General features: G+C 36.9%; 1 protein-coding gene across 1 annotated transcript; it reads right to left on the minus strand.

Moving 5' to 3' along the window:
- Positions 1-608: 608 nt before the first annotated feature.
- On the minus strand, positions 609-26,085 carry ITIH3 (inter-alpha-trypsin inhibitor heavy chain 3). The gene is made up of 21 exons (XM_039353887.1): positions 25,947-26,085; positions 24,910-24,930; positions 24,007-24,173; positions 23,396-23,500; positions 23,028-23,190; positions 22,685-22,795; positions 17,316-17,441; positions 17,095-17,211; positions 15,338-15,506; positions 15,063-15,188; positions 14,030-14,211; positions 12,406-12,591; positions 11,428-11,567; positions 10,735-10,889; positions 9,626-9,631; positions 8,005-8,061; positions 7,190-7,303; positions 5,196-5,400; positions 2,525-2,697; positions 1,033-1,144; positions 609-944 (listed from the first exon to the last, which is right to left on the minus strand). Exons 1-21 carry the CDS (start codon positions 26,037-26,039, stop codon positions 815-817), a joined length of 2,658 nt encoding a protein of 885 aa, XP_039209821.1. The 5' UTR covers positions 26,040-26,085; the 3' UTR covers positions 609-814.
- Between the last annotated feature and the right edge of the window lie 620 nt (positions 26,086-26,705).

The raw sequence follows: 26,705 nt of genomic DNA on the forward strand, positions 1-26,705 counted from the left end.
GGGGGAAGGGAATAAGCAATGGATTTTCCCCCTGAACTGCATCCATAAATAACAAGGTAATATAATCCTTCAGGGTATGGATAAAATGAAAAAACCATTGAGGGAATCAACCTAAACTGTACTGTGAACATTCTTTCCACAATGGTAATTAATGATAGTCTTGCTATTATCTCTCTAAGCACTGTCAGAAAATAATATTGGCACCATCTGCTTGACTACTTCGGAATTGGCCTTGAAAATTTAGTAAGGTTCCATCTTGTTCACCATGTTATTTAATACTTATTCAAAGCAGATGGATTTGGAGCAGTTGACATCAATGGATTGATGATGGTTTGCAGTAGTTTCCGTTCTTGCAAAGTAGAGTTTTGATATTTCGACCATCTCTTCATCTATGGATATTAATACTGGTTCTCTAATGGGGAAATTGTGTGTCTGCTATGGGAGCTTACACACAAACACACACACACACACACACACACACACACACATTTTGGAGATATTTTTACGTTGCAATTTATAGATTTTCCATATTTAATGTTTAATTAGGTAAGCTTGCCTAGAAATACTCAGGAGTGAATAGAAAATAAATGCATAATTAAATCAAATAATTAAATTCAATTCCAAATTTTCCAGTTTATTGAAATTAAATCTAAGGAGGAGATATACATATTGTACCATGAATGTATCAGATTCAGTTATGCAGATTCACAACAAAATCTTTAGATGATATCGCAAGCAGTTATGATAGCATGGACTTTTTAATCATCATCACCACCATCACCACCATCATCACACTTCTGAAGGTTTTTTGATTTCAAAATATGCTAGGAACAATGTAGTCTGTGTGATTGCCATCAATAAGGCCATCTCCATTGTTGTGAATAAACCAGCAAGGGATATTGGTGCCATGCTGGACATCAGCTGTGTAATCCTTCTGCCATCCCCTGCAATAGAACACAGAAAGCAGTGAGCTTAGAGCATCCAGTTCATGCAACCATGTCAACATCGGCTAAAACATCAGGCTCTCTTTACCTGGTTACTGTCAGCTGGTTATTTTTCACAATCATGGTGGCATCTGGTTTTTCTGGATCCGATCCAGGGTGGACCTCGATTATATCAAAGTCAATTGGGTGGAAAAATTGCCCTTAAAATAAACATGACAGCAGCAGCAATAATTATTAAACAGTTGCCAATCGTCTGAGAACAAAACATGAACTTGATTAAATAGTTGTCAGTCATACAAGGGCAAATCATAAGCAGGGCCACTTCTTGCATTTGACTAGGGCTAACGGTGGCTATAAGTTGGATGTATCTACTTTTATAGCTACCCTATTCTATTTTTATTTATGTAGAAATGTTGCATACATTACTATTCTGTTTTCAGAGAGCTTGCCTTACATGGGTCACACTACCAATGGGACACTAAGGCTCACATTTAAAATAAGCCTGTTTGAATGATCCAAAATTCTGTTTTGGAAATTGCTTGTGCTTCATGTATGAGTGTTGTACATGTGGAAAAGATAAAGAACTACAGATAAGATAAGATGGCTCTAGAAAATGAAGGTTCTGGTTCTAAACTGCTAACTAGGGAGAAGTTTCTTCTTTATTATGGGAGGAAAAAAAGCCAGGGAAGGTACCCCAGGTCAAAATGGTTGGCTATATTATTCTTGTCCACCAAATTGTTTCTTTCAAGGTCCAGAAAAGAAAAGGAATGAACTGGTGATTCCATTTTTCATCTCTATTCTGTACATTAAAGGATTAAACGTAGGATAACCAAAACATTAACTAATCATTTGAAACTGTCTATGTTAATTACCTAGAAAATTGTTTCCAGTTAATTTGGGAAGTTCTGTACTTTTTTATTTAAAAATGGTCTTTGGTTAATAAATTATCATTCCATTTATTTTACTTTTTATTTTATTTATTATTTTTTTATGCTGCCCATCTTCTGACTACAATAACTGTTTTCTATCTCTGCCTAATGTTCATCTCTCTCTCTCTCTCTCTCTCTCCCTCCCTCCCTCCCTCCCTCCCTCCCTCCCTCCCTCTCTCTCTCTCTCTCTCTCTCCCCTTCTGCTTGTCTTTTACCCTATTCTGCCAATTAACTGTTTTGATGTTTGCTCTGTTTAATAAATAAAATCAGGGTGCATTTATTGCTGCCTATGTCAAATGGTGTGATCTGATCTAGATATAGGGATCGAATGGAATATGCTTGGTGTAAACCAAACTGGAAATTGCTCATAATAATAATTTTAAAAACCCACTAAAACCCCAACAACTTTTATACAGAATCACGTCTAGGAGAAGGCACAACCCAGAAATAAATACTGCCTTGCTGTAAAGAAACAAAAGTAAAAAGCAAGTATTTCTGTCTACTTAATCTCATGCCAAATCAATGCTAAACCAGTTTAATCTCATGCCAAGTCAGTCAGGAGTTTAACCTCATGCCATATCAGAAGACCATATGCCTTGTGAAAGGAAAGCAGTGAAAAAAAAATCCCTCAGAATAATATCTTTGTGTTACCTAGCAAACCATGGGTTTGTTCAGATAATCTGTGACTATCCACCATGTAAAATCCCAGGAAATCTCGGTGCAATGGATGTTTCTTCCACACTTGGTGTAGAACAACAACAAACTTTGCTCCATTATCCATTGAAACCTCTAGGCTCCGTTTTCGTTTGATTTTTAGTGTCAGACTAAGTAGGAAAAGAGAAACCAAGCAGGAAAAAGTGATTATTAACATGCATAATGCAGAGATTCAGATTAGGAAATTGGTTGCAAGGAGAGAACCATTTCTGGAGAAGGCATCTGTAAGCACATGACTGTTGTTTAAATTACGCCTAGCATTAACTTTTGCTATAGCCAATCAATTCTGCCCCTCAACCATGTTCAGTTTCAAAAATATAAATGCCCATAAAAATCCTGTAGAATGCCCAGCTTCCCATCCTTGTCAAATTAGATTTGTCAATTGCAGTTGAAACCATTCCTAGAAAATTTCCTACCTTTTAAATATGTACAGTATTGTGATATAGTTTATGTGCTACACTTTTGGAAGGCCCATTTTCGTCAATGAATCAAAGTATGTAACAGGTCCCTACCAGAATGCTGCCATTCTGGAGGGAAGGGAGTTGGGGATTGAGGATGTTTCTACATTGTTTCTCCTTTTCACTCCTTCACTTTGATGTATCTGCATGGGAATTGGGGAGGGGGAAATGGGCTCTCAGGGCCATTTGGCTTGACTCCTTCCGGCTAATTCCTGCCTGCTACCAAAGTTGTGGCACCAGAGAACAACTTGTTATCACCTTTTCAGCTCTAGGTCTCACAACAACTTCACACCAGCGGATTGGCCCCTGTTGGACTGGGGCATTGGGGTGGGGTTTGGACAACAGAAAATTTAGCTTAATGTTTCACGCAGGAATGTCAGATTCCACCTGATTTCTCTGTAATCACTTTCTCTCAGTAAAAGACCCTTTTGAAATAACACTTGTTTCAAGAGTTATACTTTCCTGAAGGGATAGCTAGGCAGGATCTTACAATATGTGGTGTCTGTACAGATAGTCCTCAACTTATAATCAATCATTTAGTGACTGAAATTACAACGGCACTGAAAAAGGTGACTTATGACCATTTTTACATTTACAACCGTTGTAGCATTTCCATGGTCACATGATCAAAATTCAGACACTTGACCACTGGCTCATATTTATGATGGTTGCAGTGTCCTAGGGTCATCTTTTGCAACCTTCTAACAAGCAAAGACAGTGGAGAAGCCATATTCACTTAACAACCGTGTTACTAATGTATAATGACTGTGGTCATTCATTTAGCCACTGTGGCAAGAAAAGTCATAAAATGGGGCAAAACTCAGTTGTCTGTCTTTCTTAACAACATAAATTTTAGGCTCGATTGTAGTTGTAAGTCGAGGACTACCCGTAATGGTGTTTCTCAATCTTGGAAGCTTTAAGACGTGCAGAATTCTGGCTGGGGAACTTTGAAGGTTGAAGTCAAAACATCCCAAAATTGCTAAGGTTGAGAAACATTGGTAACAGAAGAAGCTTGCCAGCCATGGACTCCACACCCTTTCTCTGATGTTCTCACCTCAGTCTCAGTGACATAAGCAGATTCTCCCTTGAAATATTGTCCCACACACACAAACACACTCCAAAGCAATTATTTCAGTGGGACATTGGTTTTTTTAGATAACTAGAATATGAGCATATTAAGTATCTGAAATATATTGAAAATATATATTTTATATATGTTTCAAAAATATATTTTACCTACAGGTAGTCCTTGACTTACAACCACAATTGAGCCCAAATTTTATGTTGCTAAATGAGATATTTGTTAAGTGAATTTTGCCCCATTTTATAACCTTTCTTGCCACAGTTGTTAAATGAATCATTGCACTTGTTAAATTAATAACACAAATATTGAGTGAATCTGGCTTCCCCATTGACTTTGCTTGTCAGAAGATTGCAAAAAGTGATCTCATAACCCCGGGACACTGAAACCCCAGGACACTAAATATGAGTCAGTTGCCAAGCGTCTGAATTTTGATCACATAACCATGGGGATGTTGCAGTGGTCATAAGTGTGGAAAAACAGTCATAAGTCACTTTTTTCAGTGCCGTTGTAATTTTGAATGGTCACTAAACAAACTATTGTAAGTTGAGGACTAGCTGCATTATGAACAATGGGTTATATTTCATGGGCCTTATAGAACGTTTAATAGTTCACATAATTTATTTTTATAAAGCATGCCTCATATCTGCACATAAATTTATAGCATAGTGCCCCTCTCTGTAGCCGAATTCATTTAGATCTACCTCACTTAGTTTATATTAGACCTGGATAAACTTGTTTTCTTGTGAGGATCACCTTCTTTCAGGGTTAGTCTTTCGGGGGAATGCATTATTAGTAGAGTTGAAACAAACAGAGATTATAAGAGCAGAGCCCAAAGGCAGTGCAGACATAGAAACAGTGGGTGGGAACATCCATTCTGTCTGACTTTCTTTTTTCTCTCATTGCATTCTGCAACGAAATAAAGATAACTTGTCAGAAGTCTGATCTGGTATCTTGCCTTAGGCTTTTGCAATAGGCCAAGAGATGTGCAAAATTACAGAAGCTTCAAGTCACCCATCCCTGATTTCAAAATAACACTTTTATACATTTAGAAGTATGTGAAGCTCACCTGGGTTGTTGTAAGGTAACTTCATCAAGCCAACTGAACACTGTCCTTTTCATACCATTTTGAAGGATGATATTCTGAGTTGTTATTTCAAGCCTTACATTCTGATTCATAGTTGCAATCCCAAGTTTTCCAAAGTATGTATTCTGTGGTCTTACATTATTGATGCTCTTTTTATCTCCAATAAGCTGTCCATTAATAGTAATGCCTAAAGTCCCAAAGTGAGGTTAAAGGTATGGCATGCTTATAAGTAACATATTTGTAAATACAATTGTACTCCTCATTACTCATTGTTAATTAGTTTCAGGAGTTGTGATGAATCCCAAAAACAATGTGTACCAAACAAATTTTTCTCATAAGCAATAATATAGTTAAGTTGCAATGTAGCTGACAGCGATAAGTTCTAGCTTATGCCTTGAGCAGCAAACCAACAATCAGTACCGGCAGAAAATGTTCACGTCAAAATACGTTGACTACCAAATGAGATGAGTTTCAAAGCAGTTGAGTACCAAGATGTCTTTTCCTGGTTTTCAGGAGGCAGAATTCCAAACTGGGATTGATTGTAATGAAAATGAAATGATTATTTCTTTTTCCCCTAATCTTAATTAATAGCATGTTCCCTTACCATAATATTATGTTTGTACCAACAAGAAAACCATTGGTCCCATATTTCGCTTTAAGCTCTCTTGAAATATTTAGTGTAATGAATTATTCTTATATTTAGTATAATAAATTATTCTTAGAATAACTGAATTTTCTGAATCTCCTCTAATTGGGGATAATTACATATTTATTTCTTTAGAAAATATTATATTGTTTTAAATATAAGCAAGTAGCTTTTCCAAAGGGCAATTGGTAATTCCAGATTCTAGAAGTCATATATACTAGTGTGGGTAGCTCTGGAAAAAATATATAACATTCTGAAGCCTTTTCAATAAAAAAAAAAAATTCTACTTCTACTGCATTTGGATTTGTTCCATCTTTTAAAATTACATCTGTTATTTAGATTGGTGCATAAGAATCACTATGGCATCCTTGAAGTGATCGGTTAGAGTACTTTCAAGGTGATGATAACCAGAGTATAGAAGTAGGCATAAATAAACAGCCATACTAAACTAACAAAATAGTATATATACTCAGAACTAAAGCAAATAGTCTGTCTTGAGATATATTGATGGTGAGTGAATTTTAGGATGTAGCAGAAACTTTGATAAGCCTGGGCAACCCTGAGTATGTTGTTCACATGTAAACAACATTGGTGAAATATTTAGATATACTAGCATGATATGGAATCAATGTATAAGTGGTTATAAGAGAGTGGAACAGTATAATGGATGAACATTTGGAGTAGCACACCTACACCTTCCTCCGTATCTATGATCATATCGACTTGATGGCTCAATTTTCCAATAATAACCTAGTCAAACCCTGAAATTAACTCCTATTGGATTGAAAGGGGGGGATACTTATACTGTACTGAGGTACTGTAGTAATACGTCTACTATCTACCTGTGCTGCTATAGCAGACTTTAGAATATGGGATTGTCAGTAACTAATCTGTGGTGACTCCAGTATATAAACCTCCTATGTGGCAAGCATTCTGGATTCATAACATTTAAACAGGTCTTGTGAAGAGAGCAGTAGAAGCTTCTTTAGTATTAAATGAATATGCAAGACAGTGGCAGCTAAAGTTCATTGTACAGTATGGAAATGGAACATTTGGGTATGCCAGAAGAAAGAAGTAAAAGTAAATATAATAAATAAATAAATATAAATAATAAGCAGTCCAAATTTAAAAAGCTTTAATAGTCAGCCTGGATATTATGAAGAAAATGGAATTTAGGAGAACGAGTCTCAGGTTTACATGCTATTGTATGATGTGTTTGTTCTTTATCTAGACCTCTAAAAAGCAAATGGAATTAGATAGACATTGAATTGATCTAGCAGTGCCATATCTTTCTTGGTTTCAGTCACTGTTTCAGAAAAGACAGGCTCACCTGTAACTGGATCTCTTATCAAATTTATCACTACCCCTGGCTCCTCATTAATATTGAAACAAAGGGCGTCTTCCTTCTGGGGCACAGCTATGATAAAGTGTGGGTCTCCATCAACTGCAAAGAAGAAATTACACCAAAATCATGCTTCCATCAGTGGGTCATTTTTATTTTTGTGCCCTCTTTGTGTACCATTTAAAATGAAATAGAGGAAGGTAAGAATAAAAAGTATGGAAAGATGCAGAGTTTCTATTTAGTAATTTTTGTAGTTCCCCTTACAATAGAAAGAACATTCAGGGTAACATTATGGTAACATGGGCCTTAGCCTTAATCCAACATTGATTTCCTTTTCTTGTTACATAATCATCTCTAGTTGATGATTGATGGAGCTGAGAAAAAAAATAAGAACTTTATCTTTCACGGGCAGCAATAGTTGCACTAGACATGATCCATTCTTTGAAGAGCCTCCCATTTTAAGGTAAGTATGAGACGTCCCAATCCACATCCAACAATTGGCTGTTCTGTCTCAAACAGAAGGATCTGAAACCATTTTGTTGCTTTTAGTTCATGGATTCATGCTCTAGGATCTCAGAAAGATTTCTCTCTCTCTCTCTCTCTCTCTCTCTCTCTCTCTCTCTCTCTCTCTCTCTCTCACACACACACACACACACACACACACACACACACACTCTCTCTCTCCCTCCCTCCCTCTCTGTATGTATAGATATATAGATATAGATATAGACACAAATATATATGTTACAAACCCTCTGAAATTGTGTTCTAGATATTTATAAACTCTAAAAAAAGAAACTTACCACTAGAGTAATAGTAAGGGGCAGATGGAGGTTGATAGCTGGACACCTGCTGCTTTGCTGCATAAAAGAAAAGAAAAACAAAACAATTTATTCCACATGTGGTTGTTCTGGTAAGTACATCAGTTAATATTCTGCTCCATTTCAATAATTACTTTGAAGACCAGGTTCACAATTGGGCCAGGGAAAGAGAATATTTGGGGGGAGGCAAGTATTATATAACATTTGAAGGAAGGACAGGAACATTCAGTATAGCAAGCAACAGGATGAAATCTGTGCGCCTATCTTGCATGTTTATGGACTGAGATTTTTTTTTGTTTTTGATTTGTTTTTCTTGGTCTGAGTGTAGTACTTCAGGAATTACACAAAATTAAGGTTTACCCTGCACAGGTTTCATTTACTTTGTGCCTCAAAATAAGGGAAGATCACTTCTTTTCACTGCTTGGCAATTATGGTAAAAGGAGACCCGGAGGCTCTCCAAGAAAGCAAAAAATTTGAGAACTACCTGTGACTTCGGGCAATGGATTATTCACCTGTGATTTAGTGAGGTATTGGAATTACTTCATTCATTGTCAAAAGTAGTAATAAATACTTTATTTATTTTCTTTATCACTTAAAAAAGCCTCTGCACATCACTGCAGCACCAAACCCTTCCTTAGCCACAATTACCACAAATACTACAATGGTCATTCCAGAAAGTGATGCAGGAGCTAAACAATCTCTGCAAAGAGCACCAACCTGCTGTGAGTGAAGAAATCACTATAAAAGCTAAACAAAAACAATGAAACATCTGTGCAGAGTTTTCAGATTGAAGTCAGAATGCCAGTTCAACTTTACTTGTGACTGATTTTACTTTTATCATGGAACTACTGGAGCAAAAAATTCCAGATTTGTTCCCAGCAATGTCTGTAATAGAATTCCTTTAAATACTTGGTTGTTGTTTTTATTATATGTGAATATGAACTTCCTGGATGTAAGGCATTCCCCATCTGCATAGGGATGGTGAGCAAGATTCAAATGAAACTTTCCTTACAATCAACTAAGCTGTACAATAAATTTAAGAGGGAGGGAGTCAAGCTATTTTCCAAAGCAGGACAAGAAGCAACGGGTGGAAACTAACCAAAGAGAGAAGCAACCTAGAACTAAGGGGAAACTTCCTGACAGTTAGAACTATTAACCAGTGGAACAATCTGCCTCCAGAAGCGGTGAATGCTCCAACACTGGAAGTTTTTAAAAAGAAACTGGACAGCCATTTGTCCGAAATGGTATAGGGTTTCCTGCCTGAGCAGGGGGTTGGACTGGATGACCTCCAAGGTCCCTTCCAACTTTATCATCATCATCATCATCATCATTATTAAGTTACATATTTAGAAAATATTACATATACCTTCCTTTATATTGTATATTTAAATTATATTCTTTTGTGAAAATAACATTCCATTAAACCTGACCAATGGGATGGCAAGATCTGAGATCTGAGCTAAACTTATTTAAAACACCATTGACCTATTATTGCTTTGTTTGCTTCTTTTCAATTAAATCTGGAACTCATCATTCAAAGTAAAATGTTATAATAAGCTCATATTCATCTAGAAGAAAGGCAAAGAATTACAACTCAGTTTACCTTCAGCTGTTTCCAAAGATGATAAAAGACAGAGAGAAGGAGGGAAGGGGTAGAGAGAGAAAGAGAAACATTAATTTTTATGCCAAACTAGTTTAACTGCAAAAAAATATAATTGACTATCACAATAAGGATAGGCTGGAGGGTGCACACAATGTCAACAGCCACTTCCTTTTAAAAGGGCTTGACCAAATCATCTCTAATTATACATATTACAAAACATAGTTTATACACATAATTATTCCCTTCCCCTTCCTCCATCGATTCATGACACGGAGTTAGTTAGCAAAGCAGCAGCATCAAGACTTTTATTTCCTTTAATCCTTTCAGTGATAATCTTCTTTTGATAGGAATGATACATTTCAGATTGGTATTCTTTCATTTAAGGGGGGGCTTCATGATCTTACATGACAAAAACTATAAGGCTTTTGAGAGGGAGGGGATCTACTGTAAGAACAACTCTGGTGAGGTTAACAGGTAAATTTAGTTAAACCTTTTATGGCTCTAATGCTGAGGTGTCCAAACTTGGCCACTTTTAGACCAGTTGGCTTGTGAAGTTGACTTCAACTTCCAGAATTCCCAGGCCAGCCATAATGTCCACAGGTCTTAAAATTGCCAGGGTTAATCACAGCAATAGGCTGGTGAATTTTGGGAGTTGAAGTCCACACATCTTAAAGATGCCAAGGTTGGGAAACACTGCTCTATCTCTTTTATAGTTTGTTTGATTTTTTTTTTAATTTTTAAAATATTTAAGTTAAAATGTAAAAAATAAGAAAAGAATATGACAAAGGCCATATTGTGAGATTGTTCTTCTCAAGTTCTTCTTCTTTGGAGAATATATGTAATATCACAATGCATGTAGAAAAGTGGTGGAGCTTGTGTTACAATGCCATGATGCTACTGACATCAATCTGATCCCTCTTGGCCTGTTGGCAGATGCTGCTGAAAAGCACACACCACAAAATTCATGCTTTCCTATCCTGATCTAAGGGGAAAGTATACAGCCTGTTACTCCAGGACATTTTTGACTCGGTCAACTGTGAATATTAGGAATACTCACCCCAAACCATTAAAAGCCAGACAGAGTAATTTCCTTATGACAATATCTGTACCTTCTATAGGTTTGTCAGCAACTGCTTCCCTTTCTTCATTGTCTTCTGGCTTTGTGACAACCATGGATGTTAACGGAGTCACAAACTTATATTTCAGAGACAACTCCAGAGCTTTAGCAGTAATGTTTTCCTTTTCATCACCCTGTGCAACAGAACTAAAAGCAAGGACATTGGAGAAGCATTTAGAACATGTTTTAAGCATGATAATATTAATTATTCAGTATTTTTCCACCCTGGAATGCAAAAATATATGGTAAATTGTTCTAAATAATAAAATAAGTAGGATATGAGCCTCATTAATACTTTCGCAACAAAAGACTTGTTTCCTGAAAGAAGAAAGAAATGACTGGGACTTAAAACTAAACTTATCAAAGTCTAATGTGAAGTTAGAAGACCTGCAATAATTACTTGTATTATCTGAAGCAATTTAACTTGGGCCAAAAGATCAGATCAATTCCAGGTCAAAAATGATGAATAGCTACTAGTCAATTCCAGGCTTTACTGAATGAAACTAAATTTCCTTTCTCTTTTGATTGGATTTTAAATTTATCTTTAAAACAGAAACTATTAACCTTAACCCTAAAGTATAATCTTTCTCAAGAAAGGAATAGAAAGTGATTCATTCTACCAGTCCTCATGAACTTCTCTGGAGTAACCAGAAATAATAAATCTGTTTGAAAAGTCCTACATTACCGTGCTTCTAGAAGTTGTTGAATGGTGAGATAAGCCCAGAATTTCTCAATATATTCTCCAAATATGTATTGTTGCTCTTCAAAAGCTTTGTTTGTTTCCTCAACATCAGCTTGTTCAGTATATGTCACCTCATTTAGTGCCTACAAGAAAGGAAAAGTTTGGATTTATAATTGCACTATAATTTTTCAGCACTACACTTTTATACAGGTGTTTTTTTCTATGTTTATGCAGACTGAGCAACAGATGGCTGAATTCACATATATCAAAAAAATTCAGGCAGTCTTTAAAAGTCTCAACAAACCCCATGGGTTTCTAACACATTACAATTATTACCCAAGAAGATACCAGTACTTCTCTCAAGTAAACTATATTTTTGGTTTGTAATCACTATATAACTATTTTTAAATTAAATACATACACACATACCTGTATTAACCTGCTTGTCAAATCTCAATTTAAATCCCACACCAGCCTAGCCACTCAATGCATCTGATGAAGTGTGCTGCATCTCAAAAAAAATTGTGCCTTTCAATAATGTTAGAAGGAAAAGGTGCCATCAGTCCCCTTCTAATATCTTGCATTGAGTCACCCAGCTCAACATGACCACATTCAGCCATGTAAACTAGGAATAATATGGATGCCTCCCATGATGCCTCACTGCCTGAAAATGCTTTGTGTGAGTCTTATGACAGATGAAACTATATTGAAATGTGGAAGGATGGATATGGCTTGAAAGTTTAATTTCAGTTTGGCTAGCTACTAAGTGAAACAATTAGCCATTATACCAGTAATCTGAATGGCTTTCCTATCTCTAGAAACAATATAAATAGAGACCATCTCCAAAATCAGATTTTTCACAATTAGTTCTATCTTCTGGATCATCAATAAAGGCAGGTAAATTATCTAATAATTTCCCCTGGAGTACCTACTTTCTCAGCAATGTTTACAGAATTATGTTTCTGGAACTGATTAACTTACCCCTTGAGCCTTTACTTCTGCTGTGATACTGTTCACTTCCTCATCTGTAATTCGTCCAGCCACAACTATTTCAGAGCCATCATAATAATGTTTAAAACTATTTTGAGTCAAATCTGAGATGGCATTTTCTTTATAGCCTAACTCCACTTCAGTAAGCAAAGGATTGGCTACTTCATCATAAAAACCCTGGAACAAAATAGATATTAGGGTGATTAAAAACTGTAACACTAAAAGGGTATTTATTCTTGAAATCAAAATTTTGGAAATTAGAGGTTGCTTTTTTAACCACACTATTTTTCTATACCAGTGGTACGGGTACCACCTGTGGTACATTGGCACCTGGCAGGTGGTACACAACCATTCTAGAAAAATGCTAGCGGGGGAGGGGAATGAGCTGAACCAGTGGCAGCAGTGCACAAGCCTGAGCGAGAGACGGCTGGAGCTGCAAGGCTGTCAGGGCTCCGTGGAAGTGCCAGGATCAGTGCTGCTTTCCAGCTGATCGGCACTTCTTCAGGGCTGTCGGCTCAGTGGAAGTGCCAGGAATGATGAAACCTATTATTAACAATGGATTCCTATATTTTCTCACTCTGTGTTTTATGGTATATAAATATATTCTTAGTTGATTCTTCACCACAGTGTGGGAGGGACATATATGCTAATCTCTCTTGGCTACTTTTGGATCCTATACACCTCTGCTTGAGATGGGATGAGATACCATTTTCTCCATGGCCTCTTATAACTGAAAAAAGTAATCAGAGACCTTTCTGTGCTTGATAAGAAAATTATATATCAAATAGAACAAAAAAATCTAGCAGTTATTCCTATCTTGTCTAACCAGTCTTCTTGAGTAATGAAGCAATGGGAGGCAGGAATGGTAACAAAATTATAATCTTAATATACACTGAGGGCACTGGTTCGAGAAAGTTGAATTGTATTTTTTTAATTTTGTCTTTCAATGTCATCTGGGCTAAGAATTGGGCCAAAGGCACATCTTTGAACATTGTAGACCAGAATGCTTGCTGGCAGCATATCATGTCTCAGTGACAGATTCAGAGCTCTGAGAGGAAATGGCACAAATGTCTAACTTTTGGCAGCCATGATATACACAAACTGCTTTTTTTTGTAGAATCATTTTTTTTTCTTTTTATGACTCTGCAGTCTTTTGGTTTGTAGTAGAGTCAGAGTGACTAGATAGAGCTGAGCATTTACTAGCTGGAAGTCCTTCCTGACACTTCCATGGAATTTGCAGCAGATATTTTTCTTTGGGCCCTAAAAGAGAAACATCTGCTGCTACCTAGTATTGAACTCTAGACCTTCCAAGTGGGAGGTGAGCATCTTCACTGCTAGGTCACCATGCTGCTCTGTTGGAGAATCAATACATTTTATGGCCAATAGAAGCTGCTACCAACTTCATCTGGGGTATAATTCCTGCAGTTTTCAGATGGTAAACATAGGAAATTGGGATAAATGGGAGGAGAGGAGAACACATATGTTTTTTCTCTCAGGTCTGAATCGAAGTAAGGGTAGTGTTGTTATCATATCTTGTACTCAGTGACCTTTCTCTGCCACAGAAATATTTCATCATAAATATAAATATCAACCTTTCATATACTTATTCTTCTACCTGTAGTTGTAAGGCTGCATCTGAGTCTGTAAAGATGCGGCGAGCCACACCATTGTTTTCTGTTGATAATCTCTCTAAGAATGCATAGTCAACGTCATAACCAAACCCAAGACTGTATATAGGATATTTCCCTTTAGCTGCATTCTTAGCATTTTCTTGAATATCTCTGGGATTTGATACACCTGCACAGAAAGGATCACAAAACGTAATTAAATAATACAATTATCTGAAACAAGTTTGTGGGGAAAACCTTGTTGGGCAGAGCAATCCTGTAATTTAAAAATAGGGCTCTAATACTTTCAGTTTCAAACCCTCCTCCTAATGGGTTGGAAAAGAATGAGTAATATTATAATCTGATTATTTTTTTCCTTCTTCACTGCCTTTTCCCTGGGAAAAACTGTTGTTATTTATTAGATGTATTCAGTGCTTTTTTTGTAAAAAAAAAAAAAAAAAAAAAAGGTGCCGGAACTCCTTTCTGGGCGTTCTCTGACAAAAAAAAAAAAAAAAAGCCCTGGATGTATTGTATTATAGCCCCCCTACCTGATTCCAAAATATTTTGAAACTAGTGATAAACAATCAATCAACAGCAGCTTCAGGAGTTTAGCAGTCATTTGGGAGCATTTCTGGGAGCTTCTCCCAGGACTTCTGTAATGCCTCTCACAAAGAATATTAATTTTCAGCCTGTTGAGGTAGTGCGAAAACTACCAAGTAACACAGAGACAAGTTCTTCATAGATACTGGAGGTGGAACTAGATTATTTCTGCCAAAAGAAACTTCTTGGGAGTCCATGATTCTAACTGGCCAGTAAGTACCTCCTAAATCTCACAAAGCTGAGAAACAGGTTTGGATACTCTTGTGAGATGCAAGAACATAAATCATCTTCCTTCCCAGTCCTCTGTAACAGCACAAAAGTATATAGGTGACACATGATCACCTGGGGTTGTGACATAGATAGAATGGAGAAGACTACGTGAAAACAAGGAGACTGAATAGCGGTCTTATTCCCATATTCATTGGTCATTCAGCTACTTACCTACATTGGCCTCCCCATCAGATAACATAATAACTAAAGAGGCGCTTCTTTCAGGTACAGATTTATTTTCATGAGCATTATTCAGCATTTCAATGCCAGTCAATAAACCATCATTAAAATTTGTTCCTACAATGTAAAAGCAGGGATTCAAATTTTTCAGCGTATGAAAATGAAGATTCAAATATTTTCAATGTAGTGTTTTTTTAATATAGCCATTTTGTTTTAACCTTATTCTAATATCGCAATTTAACTAACTTTTCTTTTTTTCTACTTACCTCCACTCGCCCTTATATGGCTAATAAATTCCTTTGATTGGTTCACATTCTTTGGAGTAGCTTGAATTAAGTTATCTTTCCATGTTGAAACTGAAGCTTCAAACAGGATGATATTGAAGTGATCTTCCTCTTTTAAGTCTTCCACTATTTTCGTCAAGGCTTCCTTTGCCTAGAATTATTTTAAAAAAATCTAATAAAATGGAACAAATTCTTTTGTATTTGAGGGATTTCTCAACTCTCAACAAAAGACTTCTGGTCCATACTTACTCCAACCTGTGTTTGTTTCAACCCAGTGGGCTCTCTATACTTGCACATTACAGTGCTATGATTTTTATTCCCAATTACAATATATTAGCCAATTGAAAATAATGTAGTTCCCTACTGCCAGTAATCAATATTTTATTTGATAGGAGTTTATCTCTTTAAGTAGTTAGATGATAAGTTAAATTCTTAAATTATCAGCTCCTAAGTCCAGATGTTATGCCCATGTCCTGCTATTGCCACCCACATTATATGCTGCTGACAGATCTTTGATGATATTTGTTTGCTCAAGGTCTTCAACTATTTAACCCTACATCCTTAAAGGACAAATATTTACTGAGGGAAAAAGAAATCACGCCTTTTCTTTTTGCGAAAGGTAGATATCCACACTGAGGCAACACTCCCTTGTCTCCTAACTATGGTCAGCAATATTGTGCAGCAGTCAGGCTCCACACTATCATCCCTGAAGCATCAACATTAAATTTAATATGTATTTTTCATAAATAAAAATTGGTTAAGTCTTTCCCGATTTATGTGAGATTTTGCCTTTCTCCCATGAAATGGTAGGATGTTTGAGATAACATGAAATCTTACTAGAGGATAGCTAAGATTTTTTTAACAATGATAATTTCATACGTTGGTCTTTTAAAAATTATTAATACTATTATTTTAGATTTTTATCTATTTTTAATAATTTGCTGACTCTTGACATAGTTCATGAACAGACTGATTCATTTGCTTAAATGCAAACTGATTGTTTCAGAATTAAACTGCTTCCTCAAAGAAGGTCCTCTTATACTCACATTCACCACTTTGAGTCCTCACCCTAGTTGTAAAGCTGAATAAAGCAGCTGGCAATGTAATGTTCAAGCTTGCCAATGACCCATATTTCATTTTAGTGCTAAAGTGTTTTATTCCTTCAGGAGTCAGCTGGAAGAATGTTCTGTATGACTTTGGAGCTAAATAAATATATGGCCTAAATCAGCAATCCCCAACCTTTCTGGCTTGGCAGTGGGGTGGGGGTGGGGGGGAGAGGTGATGGTTCTGTGTGAGTGGCAGGTGCGCACGTAGAAACGCGCACAGCTCCTATTTGTATGAGTGGAGCTTTTTGTGTGAGCAGAAGTGGTTGCCGCTGAAGTGACTGGAGCTTCATGCATGAGCACAAGCATCCAATGCTCGGGAGGGTAGAGCTTCACGCATATGTACACACTTGCCCACCACCTGCATAGACCCGTTCCGAACAGGCCGTAGCCAGGGACCCCTGGCCTAAATCACCACATCAAAAAGAAGGGTTAGCTAAAAGTTAAGAATGAAGCAGTACAGTTCAATTACATTATTAAATAATTTCAAGTTTACTATGCTACATATTTTACTATATGTGTAAATCTTGCAAGACAGAAATAACTTGGAGTAAAAGATTGTAGGACCTGATTTTATCTGCTGTACAATTTATCATCCTTCTAGCAATGTTACAAGAATTTGTGTTGTTCACTTACTTGCCAAATTTTCTGTCCAGACATGGAGCCACTGACATCTATTACAAAGGCAACATTCTTAGGCAAACGTTCAAGGTTTTTTGGTGCAAAAAAGTGTACGAAGTATCCATTTACTACCTAAAAATGTTAATAAAGATAGTATTAATTTGTGGTAGGGTCTTTTGTTTGGATTTGTTTTTGCATTGGTATATTAGTTTAAATGTCAGACAACTAGATTTTACCTGTAAATTATTAGGAGAATCTCTGTTCACATCATACTTAATGACAAAATCTCCTTGTAGCAGAGTAGTTGTACAATTGTCACAGGTTCGTTGTTGTTCAATAGTAGGACTGAATGATACATGGGCCTTTAAAAAAAAGAATTCTTCATCTTAGATTTGATCAAATAAAGAGAGCACAATCTGCAGAAGTTTTGCTTTCATTCAGCAATCCAGCATAATGAACCATAATATTTCTCAGTACATCTTCTGCAATTTATATTCAAATATTACTTCCATACACACTTTATCAATCTAGAAGCCTATCCTGTCCTGTGTTCATGCTTTATAATAGTGAACTAGAGCCCTACAACAAGCTTATAAGTAGTGCATGGGTATACTTATTACAACAACTAAAATTTTCAATACTTGAAATAATAAACAGCTTGTAACAAGTAGCTATTGATTTACTTTTTATACATGTAAAATTTCTGAGGAAGGAAGCCTTGGGAATTTTTTAGAGGAATATTTAGAATGGGATGAGCCACAAGTTGCTTTCAAACTTCAACTGTGGTATATTTTGAATTATTAAATATTGGAAGATCCCACATTGTATGTACCAGCTTTCTGCATCTGTAGAAGTAAATGCAAGAAAAGCTAGCAGTGGAACATTTGCATTTTTATCTCCTTTTCTTGTCTATGAAGACTTATTCTACATATCTTACTCTGCATTGCCTCTTACGAGCTACACTTATACACTCAGGATTATTTCATTCCTTCCTTCATTCATTCATTCCTTCCTTCATTTGTCATATTTTCATGGTGATATTTATTACTTTTATTTCCTCCTTCTTCACTGATTTTATTCATTACTTTTTTCATAATGCTGGATGTACCATACCAGTTCTAGGCTGTATCAGGGGAAAAACTTGTTCAAATGAAACAGGAGGCAACACACAACAAAAGTTTCACTTTAGGATCCGGAGGTTTATTTAAATTTAAAACAGACATTCAGTACAGTACTTACATTCAAACCCATTGCAATGAGGGTCAAATGCACAAGCAGTCATTAAGCGTGACACTTAATGGCCAAATGGCAATACCCTCATCTCTGAGGTAGGCTTTATACTTTAGTATTGTGCCCACCCCTGATTTCTGGAACCACCCAACAACCATCCCATTTCCCTTTTATTGTTAAAACCATCAATACATGACTTTCTGGACAGCACCTTTGCTAGTTCCCTTTTCCTGGAACTGACCACTGGGTTAGTTCCCTGTTTTTGTTCTATTATCCTGGCTACTGAGCCAGTTTCCTGTTCCTCCTTGTCCTTGTTCTAATCGCTACTTTCCTCACCACCATTCCTACATGTGTCATTGCAGAAGTTTTACCCATCAGCAAGGGTTAGTTCCTCTTTTAGTTCCCATATTCCGTTTATATGAAGAAATGTGTGCCAACCATGAACTGGCCCCATTTCCCACTGAAGATCAATGGCAACACAACTGTTAGGCATTGTTTTATGTTCTTCAGTAAAGAACTTATTGGTTTTTGTTCATACTAACTTCCAGATTTTTTTCTACAAAACCAAGTCAAAAGGAGGAGGGCCTTGACTGTCTGATTGTTGCCCACCATTTTGAAGCCACTGACTTCATCACTGCATATGATCCTGCACTAAGCATGTACTATTTATGCCCTCACCCCCCCAAGAGTGTTCTGTTGGGCAAGTGCAGAGAGTAACTTATATTTAGGAACAAAAGAGTTTGTCAATCTGCAAAGCAGGCAGAAAGGCCATGAGCAATCCAGCAGGGAGATCTGACGCGATTGAACTGCTTTATAATAGAAACTATAGAAAAGTCTTCTTTCTAATAAAAATGCTGCTGTGGTGCTTCACATTCTGGAAGAACCAAGGCCAAAAGAAACAGGAAAGAAGCAAGAAAACAGTCATGGATCACCCTTCTGTAATAGCAAGTGATCCCTTACTAGATTAAACTGAGAAAAGAAATGTGGACTAGACTTCAGAAACTATTCAGCACTGCAACTTGACTTCTCAAGTGTCTATGATACCATATTAAACAATGTAACTACATTGGCTAATGTAATTAATGACTTAAACTTCCAAATGCATTATCTGTTCATTGGTAGAAATTCTTTTCAGGAACTTGGAAATATATAGGGGAAGGTTTTCATTATCAAACATCCAGCACTTTTCCAAAATATTAACGTACAGTACCTTCACAAAGGGCAAAGAAGAAGCCTTGGAAAAGTAAAAAGTAAAAAGAATATGCTTTGCAAGAATGAGTAATGTATCTGGAAGAAAGCCTAAGGCACTGCACACTTTACACACTGATAGTGGGAGTAAAAACACAGGAAAGGAAGTTGAGAAATAACTGAGAGGACAGAGGATAAAACATGACAAAATAGTTCCCAATATCCCACAACAAAGTGATGTGGCAGAGAGGAAAACCAGAATATAATGCAAATGATCAAAAGCATGATTCCCTATGCTATACTAACAAAGTAATACTGGGAAGAAGAAATAATGTTTGCAATTTCTAGTACAATCTACTCATAAAAGAAAAAGATGAGTTGTCCTCGACTTATGACCACTATTAAGCCCAAAATTTATGTTGTTAAGTGAGACATTTGTTAAGTGAGTTTTGTCTCATTTTATGACTTTTCTTGCCACAGTTGTTAAGTGAATGTTGCTTCTCCATTGACTTTGCTAGTCAGGTCACACAAAGTGATCACATGACCTTGGGACACAGCAATGGTCATAAATATGAACCAGCTGCCAAGAATCTGAATTTTGATCACGTGGTCATGGGGATGCTGCAAACTGTGAAAAACGATCATAAGTCACTTTTTTGAGAGCTGTTGCAACTTTGAATGGTCACTAAATGAACTGTTGTTAAGTCAAGAAATACCAGGATAAGACCAAAGCAATGTGAAGCACATCATGTGTTGGAATTCAAATACATATGTATATATTTAAAATCTTATAAAACTATCCTCTTTCACTTCAGCAATGTAATATGTTTAAGATATGAAGAAATTAAAATGACACAAGTGATACATAATTCCCTGCATTCTATTAAAATAGACAGCATGGCATATTTTGATGAAGACAAGGATATTTCATTTAGAAATGCTAAGAGGAGAAGCAATAGCAGCTTTCATAGCAAGAAGGAATTGTGATGAATTAGTGTGATGAAGAAGACAATACAGTGTCTAATCCTACAAGACAAAATAGGTTGCCAACAGATACTCCCCAAAACATGGCAAAGATTACAATGGAATCTTTGTACCAACGGTGAAACACAGTTTAATAATAATACTCTTTATTAATTTAATTTAGCTCAATACCTATATGTACTGTAAAGACTACTTTCTTCTATGAAGGAAGGCATATAAATGTAAAAGCCATCATAATTCAAAGAACCTGAAAAAGAAAGACCTGTGCAAGAAGAGTGTTCATGGATTCAAATAAGAGGAAACAGCTTGGAATGAAACACTGAATCACATGTTTTTTTAAGGATCAGATTTGAATCTTGTCTATACATCAGATGCAAGAACAGGAAATGGACACTGACTTTATTGTTTCTCTGTGTGCACATTCTTTCTACCACGTTTCCCTAAAAGTAAGACCCAGTCTTACTTTCTTTGGGGCTCTGAAATAAGCACTACTTTCAGGGGTTACAATTACCAGCACCTGCTTTCCCACTTGATGGCATTTCTCTGTGGCCACAGAGCTGGAGAGCTTATCCCACCACCACCGAGATGTGAAGGTTCCAGTCTCTGTCAACAGCAACAGCAGACTTCCCCCCTGGGATGGAATGCTCCACCACCATCGCTGCTTCCCTCTCAGAGCTGCAAGGCAGCTCTGAGGCAGCACCTGTCTCATTTAAGCCAGCGGCAAAGCTGGATCTTGGGAGGCAGCAGCAGGGTGTAGCCCAGATGCGGCCCAGCAGCAGCAGCAAAGCAATAGCAGAATCCCCCCAGGACAGCCTTGCCGGCACCCGCTGCAAGCTACCACTATTTACCCGTAACACTAAGCGCCCAGACCGAGTCCTGTTACCGGTAAATACTAGTAGCTTGCAGTGGTTGCCAATGAGGCCATCCCGGGGGGTTCTGCTATTGCTTTGCTGCTGCTGCTGCTGCTGCTGGGCTGTGCCTGGGCTATGCCCTGCCGCTCCCTACCAAGCTCCACCTTTGCCGCTGGCTTAAATGAGGCAGGTGCTGTCTCACAGCTGCTTTGAAGCTCAGAGGGGGAAGCAACGGTGACGGTGGAGCACTCCGTCCCAGGGGGGAAGTCTGATGTTGCTATTGACAGAGACTGGAAGCTTTGTCTGCTTGAAAATAGGGCAGTTGGTAATGGAGCGAATCCCTCCATTTCCAACTGCCCTATTTTCAACCAGATGAAGCTTGGTCTCTGTCATTTCTCTGAAAAGTGCATGGCATGTCCAGATCACACTCCTCCCCCCACCTCTGTGCTGGTCTTACCTGTGCTGCACCAAGGGGCTGGTGGGCTGCGGCTGCTACTGGACACCATCGGCCCCCACGTGCTCGCCACCACTTGTGCTGGCTATGCACACCCTTGGGCTTATTTTTGGGGTAGGGCTTATATTAAGCCCATCCCCAAAATTCAACCTAGGGTTTACTTTCAAGGGGAAATGCGGTTTTGGCCATAAGCTATCTCGCTCAACTATAAAAAATACTGTAAAGCAGAAACACTTTGAAAGTGTGAAGATTAGATGTGATAAGGCTTAAATATATTCAGTATTATTATTTGGGTTCAGCCTCATCCCTTTTTTGAGCCCTGCTTATTTTTTTCATTCTGACCCATGTATTTTGTATAAGTGCAGTTCTTTAACTATTCTAGGAAAATATTGTCTATTCCTGATGTAGTGAAGTATCCTCAAATAATTCTGTGCCTGTATCTTTCATTGTGGTTGCCCTGTGCCATGTCTCACTTAGAGCCCTGACTGGGACAAAATTACCTGCCAGCTGAGTTCCATGAAGCAAACAGATTACTTTTAAGGAATATATTCAAGGGGTCATTCTTTCTTTTCTTCTGGATAGTGTCACAAGGCATGTCACCATTGTGATTCTCTCTTCTTGCATATGAATCCATTTGACTTCTTCTGTACTTACTTCCACCCAGGGGAATCTGCATCCAAGGTGGTGACCATCATCATGGCAGATACTCCTCATGTTCCAACTCACTATAGTTAATCCTCAATTAACAATGGTAATTGGGACTGGGATTCCCATTGCCACACAATGCATTTAGCTGCAGAAATCCTGGCAGTCCCCGTTGCCATTGCCCATCCCACTGGTCATTAGGCAAGAACTACCTGTGTCTGAATCACCTTCAAGAGTCTATTACCAGGCATACCTTTTTTTCTGAAAAAGACTTTTTCACGACTGGCAGCAGTTCATTGTTGAGGAATGTCCCTTCAACTTCAAGTTCACTGATGCCTTGAGGCTCAAAGATGTTTGCTTCAATCTGTAACATTGATTTTAAAAAAATTTGATGTTAGCAAGACTGAGCAAATAATCAGATATACCAGTTATGTAAATTGTAAACAAAGCATTATAAAAAAAGAATTATTTCCATAGTTATTTATACATTTGTCTCTAAATTAATGGGAGAGATAAACTTCCCAGAAAGAGTTCTGAAACTCACAAGCTTTTCCAAAAATTACTAAAGGATAAAAACACAATACATTTGATCGTACCTCAAATTTATTGACAAGCTGCTTTGGATTTACTTTTATGAACATCTCGTATTTCCCAAACTTTCGCTTCAACAGTTCTTCATAAGTCAATTGAAAAGTAACTTTGCTGGATGATGCAATGTTGACCGAAACACTGAATTTCTCTGTTTTTCTTCCAGAAGCTCTTCACATATTAAACACAGGAAGATTCATAAGATTCAAGAGAGACATAAAAGGATGATCACATATTCACATGCTGAATAATATAGCCCATCATTTAATACTTACATTTGCTCTTTGTTCACATACTTAGCATCTGTTTATTGAATAAATAGTTAGGACAGGAAACGAAATAACGAAACAGATTCGGTGTGGCCTCACATACTTACTTGACAAGCCCTGCAGTCTGACCCCTTGAAACTGCTTGTTGATATTGTTTTTGGGCAACTTCTTTTTCCTTTATGATTCCAGGATAAGTGACACCATCAATTGTCCTATTGAAGGATACATCAGATATCTGAATATACACGCAGAGATGTTATTATTTATTTATTTATTTTGCTTCAGTTCATCAAATAAAGGGGCTATTTGAGAGGTATAATGCAGAGGCTGGAAAGAATGCTGCTTCTGTAAGACTGAAAACATAATGAAGAAAAATGAAGGAAGACCTTCTCTGGATGTTGCAATGGAGATTGGTAAAAACTCTACCCAGAGAGAAAGTCTAGTTCAGAGGAGCTTATGTAAGAGATTGTCCCCTTTCGGATGATCACTAAAAAGGATGAAGGTAAGAATAATGCTATAATGGAATCAGTTATCTAGACTGGTGAGAACGGAAAGGTTGTAAGGGAGACCTTAGTTTTAGGTTTCCTATTTTGAGCACATATTTTGACATCTACAAGTGCAACTCTATGATTCATGGTAAATTAACAGCATCTGAATGGCTTAATTATTGCTAGAGTGATCTCCAAAGCACAGAGAAATAAGAAAATAATGTACATACAAGGTAAAGTTGGAAATAAAGGCTGTTTTGGGAAGCTCCACATCAAAGCGAGCTTCCTTGGACACATTGGCACGATTGACAGCTCGACTAGTGATGACATTACGGGAAAACCTGGAAGTAACACTGCAGTCAATTTTTACCCAGTAGATTTCTACGCCTTGGGTGTGCTAGAGAATAAAACAGTCATATGGTTATAAAGAAATATACTGCTGATATTTTATCTTTATTTTAAACACTTTGTTTGAGGTAGCAAAAAGATCTTTCAATACCTCATGTTACATAAATAATAATTTATTTTAATGCTAATTACATTTTATTAATGTTTTATTTACTTACAAAATGTTACTTAAATTGCACCTGACCCCATTCATTTTCTGGTACCATTCCTATTATTTTTTTAAATGAATTCCAAAGCCCAAATATATGTTCAGCATATTCACAACACAAGAATTATCCAGAAAATGATACGAAGGGGGGATCTGTGGGTCAGATTTTGATCTCTGATCCTCACAGACCAAGTCTTATATTGTAGGTTGCTATGAGGCAGAATACAAGAGCAAACTTCTAAAGCATTTTATTTTCTTTCTGTAAAGGGAACACAAACAGATATTTGAACCCATGACCGAGGTAGTCTCCTTCATAAATGTCGGTGATGAGGCCTTCACACACATGCACATGATGGATACTTTGCAAGAGTGAATGAAATACGCTATTTGCTCAGAATTAAAACATCCCTGAACACAAGAGGAATAATTTCTGAAGAAATCAATATAACTTTCAAGCTGAGTAAATGATATCTTTAAGCCCAGCAATGAAGAGGCATTTCACTAAGAGAAAATATTTATAAAATTTCATGTGGCATGGAAACTTAATGACCAGCATTCTAAATGAAAGGTTACTTACCACATCAGTGGCACTTCTTTTCTACAAATAGAGGGGGGGGGGGAGAATTAGTTATTGCCAAACAACAGATGCTGTATCTTACCAGATATGCTGCATGGTAGCTGTATGTTATTCCACATTTCTTTTCATTTTAAGCGAGAGCATCACAATAAATGAGAGCTCCAATAATAATCAGCATGCATAACCTTGGCTGAGTTCTTACCAAACAAATCCCCACCAGCTTACCAACCTGTCTAGTCTGGAAACATTAAATACATGAACAGAAAAAAAATAAACATCTGGAAAATATGCCATAAATAATCATACTAACTATAATAAATATATTTTCTTAATAGAGTTGTTCTATTGTTCCTCAGAAGCATAGAGTACCAAGATTATTTCATATTCCTTCCCATGTCTGTGGAGTTGTCTAAGTTCAATTTTAGGTAAGTTAGGTAAACAAAGGTGTGGTGGATAGCTCTCTGATGTATGTATGTATGTATGTATGTATGTACCACTATGCAACACCCCACTATCATACACAAATTGATGGAAGTACTCCTTGCTATATTTGATTCATTATTTCTTAATTCCGTGTTTTTTAAAAAAACAAATATTATTATTTTTATAAAAATGAAATGTACAACATAATATTCAGCAGATAGAAGATAAATCAAGTTTGGATCCAATAGGGTCCCCCTCAGGGTACCTATCAGCAGCTCATAAAAGAAGTCACAGGAGCTGCTGACAGGCAGAGTGAGGGACCAAAATCCCTTACAGGCTTCAAATCAACCAGCCTAACTTTGCCTGCTTCATATCCAAACGTAGCATGTCTGAGCCAGCTAGCCCAGGGCATGAAATTTCATAGAGAAGTAGTTTCTGTGAAGTTTAGAATTTCAGCCGAATTAAGTGTACTGGTAAGTGAAGATATCTCAAATCAGGCAGGCAGAAGGCTGAAGAAGTATTGAAGGATCCAGATACTGGATTTCCAGTTGCTGCTTAAAGCTAAAAAAATTCTGAGGAAATAAGTAGGGGACTTGATATATTTAGCTACATACCTTAATGTTTCTCAGCGGGCTTATCAAGATATCTGAAATTACAAGAGCAGGAATCAAGACCAGAAAAATATAACATGTGATATGCTTCCCCATGTTGGAAGAAAAATAAAAATGTCAATTTGGAAGGACTTTTATTTGTATGAACCTTGTCCGTAGTCAAAGAGTAACATCGAAGTAACTATGGCAAATATTTATCTTTGGAAAATGGTTGATGAAATTTCTTCATGAAAGCTAGGGAGCCTAAGTCCAGAAAAGAATATTTCAGCCACTAATCTATCAAGCCTAGGTTCATCCATTGTGTCCTATGTAGAACACCTTTAAAATTAACTCTCAAATTATATTTCACATCTGTTTTACCAATATGGTCAGAAATCTTGAGATTTCTTCAGCTAGCACTTGGATCATCTGGATACATTTCCCACCCGAGACTTCTATTTCAATTAAAGTCATTTTGTTTTTGTGCATGTAAATTGCTCTTATGAATAAGAGGAATAAGACTTTATAAGCTTTTTCCTTAGTTTTTCAGAATCTGGTGAAAGAAAAAAATTGTCATAAAACATAATTAAATTGTGGTTTTAAAACATGTTTCTACTTTTAAGCTCCTGTCAAACAGAAATTTCTCTCTTAGTATAGTTTTCATAGAGATAGTGACAATTGCTCTATCCCAATGAATAAATAAATATACATAGAATGAAGAGATATTTTGTGCCTTGAATAAAAAAAACCTTAGAAAATTCAGCATAGATGTTAAAGAATTCT

Source organism: Crotalus tigris, unplaced genomic scaffold (assembly GCF_016545835.1).
Source record: "Crotalus tigris isolate CLP2741 ecotype Arizona unplaced genomic scaffold, ASM1654583v1 scf7180000018537.1059022, whole genome shotgun sequence".
NCBI classification, from domain to species: domain Eukaryota; kingdom Metazoa; phylum Chordata; class Lepidosauria; order Squamata; family Viperidae; genus Crotalus; species Crotalus tigris.